Source organism: Manacus vitellinus, unplaced genomic scaffold (genome assembly GCF_001715985.3).
Source record: "Manacus vitellinus isolate BGI_N305 unplaced genomic scaffold, ASM171598v3 scaffold_47_pilon, whole genome shotgun sequence".
In the NCBI taxonomy this organism is placed as follows: domain Eukaryota; kingdom Metazoa; phylum Chordata; class Aves; order Passeriformes; family Pipridae; genus Manacus; species Manacus vitellinus.
In genome coordinates, this window is record NW_021940585.1 from 5,658,446 (window position 1) to 5,672,621 (window position 14,176).

The 14,176-nt window shown below is 57.2% G+C and overlaps 1 protein-coding gene across 1 annotated transcript; it reads right to left on the reverse strand.

Moving 5' to 3' along the window:
* Nucleotides 1-296: 296 nt before the first annotated feature.
* LOC103767224 (metabotropic glutamate receptor 4) lies at nt 297-12,638 on the reverse strand. Its single transcript, XM_029962551.1, has 7 exons — nt 12,487-12,638; nt 11,859-11,999; nt 8,205-8,405; nt 7,381-7,517; nt 5,946-6,881; nt 1,385-1,631; nt 297-366 (listed from the first exon to the last, which is right to left on the reverse strand). The coding sequence occupies exons 1-7, from the start codon at nt 12,587-12,589 to the stop codon at nt 317-319; spliced, it is 1,815 nt and encodes a 604-aa protein (XP_029818411.1). The 5' UTR covers nt 12,590-12,638; the 3' UTR covers nt 297-316.
* Nucleotides 12,639-14,176: the final 1,538 nt, after the last annotated feature.

Consider the following 14,176-nt stretch of genomic DNA (forward strand, 5'->3'; position numbering starts at 1 on the left):
GGGTCTCTTTTTTTTCTTTTTTTTGCCAAAATACAGAAAAAAACCCCCAAAGACTTGCCGGAGTTCGTCACCTCCTCCCTGCTCTCCGTCCCCCCGCTCCTGTCCCGCTCCCTCCGGGAGCCATGCACCGACACCGTGGCCGTGGGATGGTTTTACTGGTTCTGTATGGATTTTTTGCTGCTGTTGATGGCCGTTCTCCCGGGAGCTCTGCCCCAGTGGCCCCGCAGGAGCGTTTCCCCAGGCCGCCACCTCCCCTCCAGGGTCCTGCCGGGAGCGGCTCCGCTCCCTCCGGCCGTGGCTCCCGCAGTCCCTGGAGCTAAATCGCGTGGTTGCTGTAGCTGACATAGGTCTGTTTGGTGGCCAGTGCTGGAAGGAGAGACAGAGCTCACATGGATCAGTCACCGAGTCCACCCTCCCCTTCTGGCTCCCGTCCCACCCCGACCCGTCTGTCGCGTCAGGAGATGCTGGCAGGGACGGGAACAGGGTTTGCTCCTGGATCCAGCCAGCACCAGCACATGGGATCCTTCCCTGGGAGGGCACGGAGCCATGGCAGAGGGGCTGAGCCCAGGGCAGCCTCTGGGTGCTCTCTAAAGACAGTTCATCCCAAAGAGTGACCCAGGATGTGACACAAGCCATGGGAATGTGCTCTCAGGCTCCCCTTCACTTCCCTCAGCAACCTCCTACAGACAGACCACGGGTGCTCCATGTTCCCAAAGCTCATCTTGTCACAGCCCTGCAAGGCAAAATTGGGGTCCTGCCCTCAGTGGGCACGATGCTCTGTGGAGATGCCCCCATGAGGTCCCGAGGCACCACAGGGCTCAGTGGGCACACGGACACCCTCCAGCCAAGGACATGGACAGAGCTGGCACAGATGGCAAAGCCCAGGACACCCTGAGCAGCACAAACGTGTCCCCTGTGGAGCCCTCCCATGGCACTGCACAGAGGGGACACCTGGCAGCTCGTGGTGCCTCACTGACAATCGAACCTTGCTGCAGGTTTCCAACTGGTGTTCCCAGATAACAACTAGATAGAGCAGAAGAAATTGGAGCTGACAGAGCTATTTGTTAGCTGCGATGTTTTCGTAGCCGATCTGCCCGTATCAAAGCCCTGTGAATTATTTATTCTGTTGTTTATTTAAGGATACGTGACCCGCCAGTGACAGAGTGAAAAATGTCCCCTCGGTGCTGCACCGACATCCCCCCCATGCCTCCTGCCCCCAGTGCTGCTCCCTGCCTGGCACAGCCAGGAGCTCACTGCCAGCCCCGCTCACGCCGAGCTCCCACACCCCCGTGAGAGACACATCACAGCAGACTCTGCTCTCCCTCTCCCAGCTCCTGCCATCCTCAGGGGATCCTGCTGCGAGTCCCCCCGGGAGCCGCCTTACCTTGTGTTTCCAGGTTTTCGCAGAGCTCCGATTTGGCCTCTCCATTGGGGCGGAAACCTCCCTTCTGAGAGAACTTGTTGGACATGGTGGCCGCTGTCACCACCGCCTTGAGGCTCCGCTTGCGCTTGGGGACGTTCTGCTCCGGGTGGAAGAGGATGATGTACACCTTGGGCATGTAGAGCATGCCCAGGGACACCGAGGCACTCAGACTCACCGAGATGGTGAGCGTCGTGGTCTGGATGTACATCTGCAAGACACAAGGGCACGAGCTGAGACCCCCCCCAGCTCTGTGGGATCCAGAAGGGTCAGCTGGGAAAGGAGGAAACAGGGGACCATGGAAAAGTTGGAGTTAAATAAACTGAGTGGGGAGGCAGTGCTAGAAATGTTGGCACTCCTGGATCTTTAACATTAGGCTTGATGCTCCAGCAGCTGCAGGGCAGGAGCTCTGACGCCGATGGTGGGCACAGCAAGGACACCCACTCCCGGGGCACCCTCGTGCCCCATCTCCCTCCAACAGGTAATTCCCATTCCCCAGCTGGCTCCTGGGCCCTTGTCATGTAAGTCACATATTACACACCGACACTGCCTTTTTGCAGTCAAAACTAATTTCACGCTCACTGTCCAGGACTAACAGTGACAGATGTTTTGCAAAATGAAAGCCCATTAATCTGACTGTAGAATAATCCATTTTTCTATGGAGAGCATTTGGCAGGCTCCTCACAAGCCGGGGGCATCTGAAGCAGGTGGCAACCTGGAGGAGGAAGAAACCCCCTCCCTCTGCCCATCCCATCTCCCGGGGTGGCCAGGAGTGCAAGTCCCTGCTCCACAGGCATCCCTGCAGACATCCCCCTCCATCAGCATCCAGCACAGGGCTCTGTCCTCTCCAGCATCCTCTCCTCCACACAGCTCATGTGCTGGGCCAGCGAGGCTGAGCAGGGAGGGGGCTCTGGCTCTCCAGGTGCCTTTGCACACCCCTGGTTTGCAGAGTGCTGACAAGGGTTTAGCAGCTTTAAAGCAGTTCCTGACCTTCGCCCCTGACTCTGGCACAGCACAGTGTCCAGGGATTGTCCTGCAGGTGTTTCCCACGTGGGATTTAATGCCACGTGAGGAGGCACAACCTGGAGGAGCCAGGGAAGCCCAGGGACTGCAGCAGAAGCCAGGGCAGGGGGTCCCCACCTCTCCAGGGCCACACACTTGCCCTGGGGGCTCAGTTTCTGGAGTCAGTAGAGCAGAAAGGTGGTGGAGGGCAGGTGCTGAGGCAGGGGCTCTGCACGGCTCCCTGGGGCCATTCCATGCCAAGAGTGAGAGCTGGTGGGAGACCCCCATTCCCAGGCAGGGCTGTCAGCCCCCCCAGGACCCACAGGTCCCAGCTGTGACTGTGCAAAGCAAATCAACACATGGCCCAGATTGTTCCAACTCAGCCCTGAAGGGAAAATGCCACAAAGCTTGTTCTGAGTCAACAGAAAACTTTGGTTTGTCCCCAGAATAAAACCTCCTGCTGTCACATGCACCGGTTTGTTTGTTCCACCTTCTCTCTCTAGGCAGTTTTTGGAAATAAAAATGTCATTTCATCAAGCAAAGTCAAAACATATCTCTGTGCCAGAATATGTGCGCTTTTTTCTTTCTTCCTCTTTTTTTTCACTCCAACTCTCCAGACTCTGCTGCAAGTGTCCTGAACTGGCCAGGAACAAGGGCAGCACTGAGACCCCAACTCCAGGCACCCCAACCCCTGCCTGGGAACCAGCACAACTCTGCCCAGCACAGCGTGACCCTGGTGGGACATGGCTCAGCACCCCTCATCTCCCAGACCCCCTCCTGCTCCTCAGCAACACCTTTCCAAGGAGCCTCACTCCAGCAATTTCCAGTTTTTGTGCCTCTGCAGCAACTCCCCCCCCGTGCCTCGGGACTCGAGGGCGTTTCAGCAGGGAGGGAGAGCAGCTGAGCTGAGCTCAGACTCTGTGTGCGCTCCCCCCACGCGCGGGGCCAGGGCACCCCACACCACCAGGGACTCCCCTCTGCCGAGACTCCCACGGGCACCAGCTCCGGCTCCCCACACTCCCCCACCTCTTTACCTCCTGCAACACTTCTGGGGTCTCACAGGGCCACCGTGGTGACCTCCACCCCGGCGATGCCTGTGCCAGAACAGCCCCGTGTTCCGCAGCCCACACCGGCCCCCGCAGCCGTGTCTCGCCGCACCAAACCCCCGGCAGCTCAGAGAGGAGTATTTTTAGCCTGGAGCTTCAACACAGCCATGGAGCTCTGCTCAGTTAACCTTTTGCCACTGCAAAAAATGACCATTTCTCACTAGTGCAGTTCCTACTCTCTTAATTGGTTTCCAGCCCAGAACCCCACTTCGCCCCTCCGTTAACAAGACTTGAGCTTTCTCCAGAGCCCTCAGGGGTGTGTGCTGTGGCTACTGAGGAAGTTCCAGCTCCTGGCCCAGCAGCAACTGCTGCCTCATGGGCAGGATGAAAGAGCAGAGCCATCTCTGACTCAGGACAATGACGTTGCACCAAGGGACTGCAGCAACCTGAAGTGACCCCGCACAAGCCCCCGAGCCCAGTGCTGTGCTCAGCCCTTGCCCAGGGCTTCATGATCCTGTCCTGCCTGAGGGAGCAGCCCAGGCTCAAGCCACAGCCCTGCACAGCTTGTGCTTGCCCCACAGCAAATTTCTGCAATAATTGGAAACTCCCCCCACCCTAAATCCATGCCTGGGCCCACTACAAGGGATTTTGCACCGTGGTGGCCGCTGGGGAAAGGCAGATCTGCTCAGCCCTTCTCCAGCACACTAACACCACTGGACAGTCCCTCTCACTCCTTCCCTCTCCCTCTTTTCCCTCAGCTGAAAGCAAATGTGATAAACAGGGAAGCAGACAATGACTCCACTGTTCCGCTGCCGCCTTATCAGCGCAGGAAATTGTCTCTTTCTTTAGATCCTCTGTTATTGCTATTTCTGTAATCCGCAGGGATCAGTGGGGATAAGAGGTTCTTTTCAGAAAAGGCTTGGGGGACTTGTTACAGTAATATGCCACCTCCATGCAAAGTTGTGGGCACGAGGTAAAGCGAATTAAAATAAAAGCGGAGATTATTATTATCCGACTCCTCCAGACCACGAGGCCTCGGCTGCAGCCTCAGCTGGGGTCTGGGCAGAGGTGGCAGCGGTCTGGGGTGAGGGTCTGCCCCGTGGCATCCTCAGGACTCCAGCTGTGCTCTCAGGGGAGAACAGCCCAGCCAATGCTCCTGGCTTTTCTGTTCCCGGGTGTGCAGGTGCTCCACGGAGCCCAACGGGCCCTTGGTCCCAGCAGCCGGGACACTCAGAGCCCACTCCCCCAGCACAGCACCAGCTGGAATGGCAACACCCCTCCAGGGATCACTCGGCAGACTGAAGGCTTCGAGACAGAGCTCTGGTCCAAGGGGAGTTGGGAACATCACTTTTTCCGCCTCTAATCAGCTTGTTAGCAGCCTAATAACAGAGCAGCCCTGTGCATTACAACCCCCAACGTGAGGCACAGCCTATTGTGGAGCTGCTGCCTGACAGCCAGCGTTCGGCAGCCCTAAATTATCCCGTGACAAGCTGCAGTGAAGAGGTGAGCAACCTTGCGCATAATCTACAATCATTATCATTTCCATCTTTATTACCCACAGTATGCCGAGCACATTAAGGAGGCTTTCAGGGAGCTTTTGTTTTGCAATAATTTCTTAAAAAACCTGCTTTCTTGTTAGTATCTCCCCTGCCATCTCATCAAAATGGAAATGCTGCAAAAGGCTCCATTTATTTCCTTTAATTCTCCTCCCCACTTCCAGCCAGCACCGGCTTGGTGAGACTTTTTGGTTGAGCCAAGGTTAGAGCTGGCTGGGCAGGCTCGGCCTCCTCGAGCGCCGGGGCTGGATGCTCTGAGCAGAGTCAGTTCAGCAAAAGGTCCCTCAGCAAACCACCCCCAGCCCTTCGCAGTGGGTGTTCCCAAAAGCCATGGTGTCAGCAGCTCAGCACCGTGGGGACACACTCGGGGTGTCCAGAGAGGGGTCCGGATGGTGGGTCACCCCGGGGATTTCCAGGGAACAGCAACTCCAAGATTTGTTTGTCAGAGCAGCTCTGGGCTGGCAGCGGGAGCTGTTTGCATTTGACATAAACGAGATGATTCCTGTTTTGGCTGGCAAGCAAAAGGATTTGGGGCTCATTCATGAGATTTTTATTCTTTGTTCTTAATCCCTCGCACTCGAGCACGGAGCCTCATCCGGGCTGGCCTCAGTCCCATGGGAACTCAGTGCTGGGGAAAGGCGCCGGCTGGGCAGCACTTGGTCCCTTTCCATGCAGAAAAAGTGCTCATGACACTGGGACCTGGATCTGCTGTCGGGACTCATCCTCCCCTCCCACACACCAGCATCCTGTGCTGCCACTGCTCCCATCCGGAGAGGGGCAGCGGGGGCAGCAGAGCTCTTCCCACCCCAATTCCCATGCTGGCTGGGCCAAGGGAAGCGACCTGAAGACATGACAGCCTCTCTCAGCCCTGCTCCTCACAGCCCACCAGACACCAGCCAGGCCTCTGCCCTCCTCCCTTACCTTTTCCGCCGACTGTGACGTCCCAAAAAATATCGGGATGAAGGCTAACCACACAATGCAAGTAGTGTACATGGTGAACCCGATGGGTTTGGCTTCGTTAAAGGTCTCCGGGACTCCACGGGTCTTAATAGCATAGACAGTGCAGGTGACCATGAGGAGCATGCTGTACCCGAGCAAACAGATGAGGGACAGGTCCGAAATGTCACATTTGAGGATGCCCCGGGCAAAGTGGGGGTTTGTAGTCCGCTGGTCCTCGTAGTCAATGACAGAGTGGGACGGGTCCACGATGAACCAGATGCAGACGCCGACGAGCTGCAGCGAGATGAGGCTGAAGGTGATGACCAGCTGGGAAGCGGGGCTGATAAACCGGGGGGCACTCACCGACTTCTTGCCCTGCTCGAAGATGCGGTAGATGCGGTTGGTCTTGGTGAGCAGCGCGGCGTAGCTGATGCTCATGCCCAGCCCGAGGAAGATGCGTCGCAAGGAGCAGGTGCTCAGGTCGGGCTCGGCGATCATGAGGAAGGTGGTGGCGTAGCAGAGGAAGATCCCTGTCAGCAGGACGTAGCTCAGCTCCCGCCCCGACGCCTTGACGATGGGCGTGTCGTTGTAGCGCACGAAGGTGATCACCACGAAGAGGGTGGCGATGATGCCCACGATGGCGATGAAGACGGGCACCACGGCCCAGGGCGAGCTCCACTCCAGCTTGATGATGGGGATGGGGGTGCAGCTGGTGTGGTTCTCGTTGGGCCGCTCGTTGAAGTGGCAGCGCTTGCAGTGGAACTCGTCCAGCTGGTACTGGTAGCCGTCGCAGCGCTCGCAGTGCCAGCAGCAGGGAATGCCCTTCACCAGCTTCTTCCTCTCGCCCGGCTTGCAGGGCAGGCTGCAGATGGAGCTGGGGAGCTGGGTCCCACCTCCTGGCCACAGCATGTTCTCAACCTGTGGGGAACACGGCACCAGCCCCGCTGACGGCACTCTGCCCTCAGCCAGGCACCCCCAGGGCACAGGGGATGCCCTGCCCTGCTCACAGCAGTGCTACCCAGATCCAGCCCCTCATCCCATCAGCACCCAACCTGGCGTGGGGATAGAGTGGTGATGAAGCTCTCCACTGGCCTTTTGGGAAAATTCAACATCAGAAACCCAAACCAAAGTCCCTCCTTCTCTGAGAAAACCCCTTCTGCTCTGTTGTGGCTTCTCTTTCCTGCCCGATGCCCGGAGCCCGTGGGGATGGTCACACGTGCTGGTGGTCACCGCAGCTGAAGCACAGGTGTGTACTTGCAGTACACCCTCCCCTCTGACCCCCCCATGTTTGTCTGCCTGACTTTGCACCCATGGGCTCCCAGGCTCGCAGACCCTGCTTGGTGAGAAGAGAAACCTGCAGGACCTCCCCTCAGCACAGCCTGTTCACGGCCCCAGTGCAGCACCAGCAAGCCCTTACCTTGAGGTGCAGGTGGTCTGTCCACTGCCCGATGACTTTGTACTCAGGGGTGGAGTTCCTGATCTGGTACTGGTAGATGTCGTAACGCCCCGGCGCGTCTCCGTTCTCATTGAACGTCACGGGGGTCCCAGCAATGCCTGTGGGACAGGGGGGCTCAGCACCCACAGCACCCCCAGCATGGGGAGTCCTGGGGATGGGGTCCAAGGGGGCTCTGGTTTGATACTCCCCCCCCACACACTGCTTATTTTAAAAAAGGGGGAAAAGCAGCTTTAAAGTTAAATCAAGTGAAGTCTGCAGATAAACACTAATGAAAGGAAGAAAGTGAAAAATCAAGCAAGAGGGAAAAGTAAATAGAAGAGACACTGTGGAGGAGATCACAGAGTGGAGATAAATAGAAGTAATAAGAGGACAGGACAGAAAATGTTTATTAAGGAGATACAGCAGGGGAAAATGGCATTTCCAGAGGAGATTTGAGACAGACAAGGGCAGAGCAGCAGGATTCAGTGGGACCTCTGCCAGGGGGGAGGAAAGGAGGTGAGGGGGGGAGCAGGCAAGGGGAGAGCCCAGGCAGGATGCCTGGGTGAGGACAGGATTGGTGCCAGGTTACACTCCAAAGGCTCCCAGGAGGTGTGGAAGCTCAGACCTCCTCATCTGCTGATCTGCCGGGAAACTGCCCCATCTCTGCCCCCCTCATTCGCAGTGCAGTGGGTGCCAAATGGCAACATGAATAACTTGTGGGTGCTGCTGTGTGACCCTTAGTGGGGGACCAGCAGGGACACCCGGCCCCTGGGGCCGCTCCTGCCGCCGCCCCGGGCACGACAGACCTGAGAAGTTGACGTTGCGGATGTACTTGAGCAGCTCCACCCCGTCCACCGGGTCCATCCTGGGGCACAGCCCGACCTTGCCGGGGCACAGGTTCTTGTGCATGTTGTGCAGAGCGTGTCCCATGGCGTAGACGGCGTCGATGACGAACTGGACCTTCCCCTCCTGCTCGTACGAGGAGTCCTGGCCGATCCGCTCCCGGTCTGCGGGTACAGGGGGAAGCAGGTTCTGTCTCCCTGCGCCCCAGCCAACCCCTGGGGCTGCACCCAATCCCTGGCAGACAAGCCCACCCTGGACTGGAGCAGCTGGAAACTCCAACCCCGTTCCCAAAACTGAAAACCCAGGTGATGTGCAGCCAAAAAACATTCACTGGGGAAATACCCAACCAACCTCCCTGTAACATAGTCCTGAAAATGTGGGTGCTGCCACCCTGCTGTGCTTCCCAGAGCCTTTGGGATGTCACATCCCAGTGCCATGGGCCATCCTCATACTCCCAGGTGCCCAAGAGGGATGCAGACTGGGCTGTGACTGACTTCCCACCCTCACCCCCACGCACTGACCTCCTTCATCTCCTGGGAGCTGCCACAGGCTCAGTCTCTATCAGTGGTGTCAAGGAATGCCCAGGCAGCATCCACCACTGTCTATGTGTCCTCCATCTCACTTCCAACACCTCCTGTCCCCCTTCTCCCCTCGTCACCCCCTGCCACCCTCTGGCCTCACTGACCCCACAGCCTTCCCAGCTCACAGGATCCTGCAAGGATCTGGCAATTATCGGTGACAGCTGCCTTCATCCCTGCCATAACTGCCCTTAATGGGACCAGAAACATGTTAATCACTTAGCAGAAGACACCGCTTAATGTAACAGCTGTTAATTACAGCCCAGAGAACATCTCCCAAGGGGCACTGCCACGACAGAGCCTCGGCCTCTGCCCCCCCCTCGCCACCTCCAGCCACAACCAACGGGAAGGAGGGTTTGTCAGAGAGCCAAGGGCACAGCCTCCCTCCTCCAGAGGGGCAGCACAGCCTAGAAAGCCGTGCAAGGGTGTCCAGAATTAACTCTGGCTCTGCCGTGCTCGGATGTGCCCTGATGTAAGGTGGGGTTCACGGGGGCCACGGGGGACCAGGCACTCAGCTGTACAGGTGGGGACAGAAAGGCACAAGCAAGCATTGGGTGCTGATCCTCTCCATCCCTGCTGTGGGAGGGTGGGATGAAGCTGGCTCTGGGTGCAGAGCAAACCTCTGCTGAGAGGGGATGGCCCTGTGGGCTGTGCCGGAGGTCCCTGTGCCAGGATGAGGTGACACGTGCCACTGACATGACACTAAAGTGAACTGATAACGAGCTGACCGACAGGAAAAGATGATATCAGGGAGGTGAACTCATAGCCCATCCTTCAAAGTTACAAAAACACTTTTGGATCGTGGAGATTACTCATGCAAACCCTGCCAGGTGATCCCTCCTTCCACATTATTGACAGGAGCCATTAATCTTCTCCCTCAACTTTGAGCCCTTCCCCACATTCATCTCCAAAGGTGCAGACAAGCCACTCTGTCTTGTCAAGATAATTACCCATTAAAGGAAGGGATGTAATAGACTGTCCAGGGGAGCTGAGCCCATAGGCATGTCCCAGCCCTGCCATCACCCCCAGCACCGTCCTGCCCAGGGGACACAAAGGACCCAGGGCTGGTCCCTTACAGCTACTTTGCTTCCCAGCAGCCAGCTGAATCCCACAGAGGTCCCCAAATCCAACCCACTGCAATAACACAGGCTGTGGAGGCTGAGTTTTCATCCCACACACCCCTGTGCCCTGCAGCGAGCATCAGCCTGGGGCTGTGGGAAAGCCGGATCTGGTGCCAAGGCTGAGCATTGCAGATAAGGAAACATCCCTGGGGCTGGCTGGCTGGCCGTCTGTGGCACCTTGCCCCAGGCCCCAGATGCTCTTTCCAGACGGGAATTAGGCTGGTGCACAGAGGGGAGATGTGGAGCAGACAGCTGAGGCTTGTTCCCAACGTGGAGACAATAAATCTTTGCCAAACTCGAATAGATTAGGGCCACGAAAGGGATGTGACCTGCTGATTATAATAGCAGGGTCGTGCATCCTTCTACAGGGCTGGTAATTAATTTTCAAGTGCGTGACGAGGCTCCGCGGCCCCCTCGGAGGAGGGATGCAGATCCCTTCTCCAGGCGGATGAGAAGGGATTAGCATCACTTCCCATCACACCACGGTGCTGGCTTTTGGCAGGAGTTAATCAAAGTCACTCACAGTGCTGCTCCAGGGGGCTGGGGATGGAGAACCTCCAAATCTCATGGAAGCTGGTGGCAGCACCCAGCACCCATGGCCATGGTTTTGGGCTGGGTGAGCCCATCCAGGAGCAGGGATGGTTCCCCCACAAGGGATGCTCATGGCAAACAAATGATGGGTGCTAGGGCTGCTCTCAGGGATAACGTAGGCAGTTGCCATCAGGATTCCATCCCCCCAGTCCTCACCCCTCACCTTCCTCCCAGGCCTCCCGTACAGGAATGGGAGCCACGAGCTGTCCTGCTCAGGGTGGGATGCTTCAGTCTGGTTTTTGGGGTCTAATAAACAAGAAAAGCTGGCACTTCTCTGGGCAAATTGGGCTCTACCCAAACCTGAAGAAAACGGCCCCAAATGGGCCATTTGCAACAGCCCTGCAAGGCAGGAGCTCACAGATCTGCACGGGCAGGTGATTTGCTTCACCATGTGTTAGTTCCCTGCTCTATCTGCCAAGCAAACACTCAGGAGATGGTTTATTTGCTGACAAGTTCAGATAATTTAAAGACAGTTCCTAGGACATTTGCCACGTCATGGCTTCAGCTGCCTCCACTGACACCTTGGCCCTGAAATATCACCCATTTAAAAGCTACATCACTGTGAAGATGAGTAGATCAGTGTTCTTGGGACCCGCTCGTGCATCTCCTGGTGCTGAGGGGTTTGTGATGCACTCAGGAAGGATGAGGAGCTCTTGGCTACCCAAGGCCATGGCCATGGGCCAGTTTCCTTGCATGCCCTTGCTGCTTACCCAACTCACACCTATGCATTAGCAACAAGACTGCCCAGATCATCAGAGGAACATTTGGGGAATGCCAGCAAGGACAAGGATGTAGAAGCACCATCCCACTCATCCTCAGTGGTGAAAGCAGGGGAAAAAAACTCCCTTAATGATAAGCTTCCCGGGCACAGCCAGCTCCATCCGATGGCACACCACAGCTTCCACAGACATCCCTCCCAAGGGGATGGAGGGACGTGCAAATGTCCCCAAGTCCTGCCACGTCGCAGCCCGAGAGCCGCCGCGGCGTTATCTGTCTTCGGCCAGCGCCAGGCAGGCAGTAAATCTCTCCCATCTCTCAGTAAACATGTCACCTCCTCGAGCCTCCAACCATCACCTGACAGCAGCGCTGTCAGCAAGACAGATCCCCACTGCCTTGTTTACTGCATTCGTCCCTAAAGCCTCTTTTGGCTGGAAATAGCTGAAAATGCATGGGGGGGTTTTAAGGAGGGGGTCGGGCACCTGGAATTAGGCTCTGCCAGGATCCCCACCTGGCTTTGATGTTCACTCAGGAACAACCACGCTCACAACCAGGACCACAACCCCTCTCATGAGCCCTCCCTCGCCCACAGCAGCCCCACAGCTCTTACTGGTGCACTTCTTGATGCTGCTGCCTTTCCTCAGCGCGTGCCGGCTCAGCTTGCAGTGGAAATTATCCTCCCAAAACTCAGCAAACCAGATGTTTCGGCGGTTGTTGTCCAGTGTCCTGCTGGAGAAGTAGCGGTCGAAACCTGCCCGGGGAAAAGTGGATGGAGGGGCTGAATCCCTGGGATGGCAGAGAGATGCATAACATGTCCCTGAACTCCCCAGACAGAGGGGGAAGGGGGTTTCCTGGGTGATGGGGACACACCAGAGTGTGGTGGGATTGTGTTTGAGGCACCCCTTGGGCAGAGCTGCAAGTGGAAAACCCACTCAGGGAAGACCCAAAACAGAAAATCTCTGGGACATTGAGGGCAGCAAGAAACACTTCTCTAGGCACGCCAGGGATAAAAGGAAGAGCAGGGAAAATGTGGCACACGGAAAATAGGGAGGGGATTGGTGCCAGCCAACATAATTTCACCAAGAGCTAATCGGATGGTCTTTAAGGTCCCATCAAACCCAAACCATTCTGCAATTCCGTGACGATTTCACAGGCAAACCCTGCAGTTATGGGGCTGCCCTCAGGGCGAGCAGCCAACCCAGGGGGTCACTGAGGGTCCCACCGAGCGCAGCCCCTACCTCTGACAGAGACCCGCTTGGGCAGGATGGTGACGGAGCCCTCGGCCACCTCCTCCAGGTGCAGCACCGGGGCGATTTTGGAGCCCCAGCTGTCCGAGCCCATCCAGATGAAGTGCCCCGTCTGGTTCGCCCTCTTGGCCGCCTCCAACACCCTTCTGTGGAGAGAACAGCAGGTGCTGGGGCACCAGCTCCGTGTCTGTCCCCAGGGAGGTGGGGATGCTGGCACGGGGCAGGGCACAGCGCCGGTGCCATCTCCTGCTCCGGGCACACAGCTGGCACCAGGCACAGTCTGGTGTATATGGATAGACAGGAGTAAATGGTGCAACTCCCACACCCTCTGCCCTCATAGCCTGGGCTGCCTCTCCCACCTCATTTGCATATTTGCTGACTGGTAATTGAATTTCCCCTTAATTACCCAACATTAAGAAAGAAAAAAAAAAAATCAGGTTATGTTGCAGCAGACAGGGAAAGCAGCAGCAGGGAGAGCCTGTGCTTCCAGCTCCTCAGCATCACCAGCCATGGGAGAGGAACAGGCAGTGCTGACAGTGGCCAGGACGGAGCTAAGGTGGGCTCTGCTGGGCTAAGGTGGGCTCTGCTGGGCTCAGCCGGGCAGCTGAGGAGCAGTTGGGGGTGGAGATGCCGAAGGATCCGTCCTGCTGAGCACCCCCGTCGTGCCAGACAGTCAGACACACGCCTGCCCACCCCACCAGAAACTCTCCATGCTGGATGGGAGGGAGTGTTCCTGGAGCCCCTCCAGGCTCTGCCTCCCGGGGCTCGCTGTCCCCCGGGGGTCGGGGGGTCCCCGGTGTGCGGGAGCGGGGCCGGGGCAGCTCCGTCTCCCCGTGCAGAGCAGAGGCAGGTTGTGACTCACCCCCCGCGTCGGAGCTGATCATTTCAAGTCCAGATGGTGTTTGAAATGCGTAATAAGGAAAAAAGCCCATAGAAATCCAGCAGAGAGTGAAGACAAGATGGGAAGAGGCAGGCGTGCAGTGGGAGCTGTGCTGGCTGCTCCGAGCTCCGGGCACATCCCGACAGGGTGGGCACAGCCCACGAACCACTCCAGGCACGAGCAGCACCTCCAGCTGCCCACAGTCCCTGGGAGGAGAAGGATCTCCCCGGGGCAAACTCAGGACATTCTGTGGCATCACTGATTTATACCCTGTCTGAGCCAGGCAGGAATTCCAGCAACTACCTTCCCAGTCCATCCTGTCCAGCAGCATGGCCCTGATCCCCATCTTCCAGGCTCCACGGCTCAAGTTGGCAAGAGGGTCAGGATTATGGAGTATCCCAGGTGGTTTGGAACCCCACTGCCCAGGTCTGCAGTCCCATTTGGATGGGTAACTATTTCTAGACTCTTGGTAACAGGACCTGCCATTTACCCATCAAGGTAAACCCCCTTGCCCCCTCACTCCCACCTGATGGCAGCTCCACAGACATTTCTATTGAGGAAGGAAAGAGGAAACTGGGAGCGTTTGCACATCTGATGTAAACTGATTTAAACTCACAGTTTACCCACATTTACATAATGTTTGCTGATTAATAAATTAGACACTTAGGAAATCAGGGGTAGCTCCATGTGAATCATTCTGCTCCATAAACAACAGAGGCACAGACGCCTCTTCACCCGCAGAGCAGCTCATCACCCCGGAGCGTGGCCTCGTCCCCAGCCCTGCTGGGCAGCAGAGGGGGG

What these genes read in the sequence shown, in the direction of transcription:
- LOC103767224 (XM_029962551.1), bottom strand. Translation starts at nt 12,589, where the DNA reads ATGGGCTCGGACAGCTGGGGCTCCAAAATCGCCCCGGTGCTGCACCTG. An exon ending in CAGACCACCTGCACCTCAAG is followed by an intron (nt 6,882 to 7,380) that starts GTAAGGGCTTGC and finishes TGTTCCCCACAG; the next exon opens with GTTGAGAACATGCTGTGGCC. An exon ending in CGAAAACCTGGAAACACAAG is followed by an intron (nt 367 to 1,384) that starts GTAAGGCGGCTC and finishes CTCTCCTTCCAG; the next exon opens with CACTGGCCACCAAACAGACC.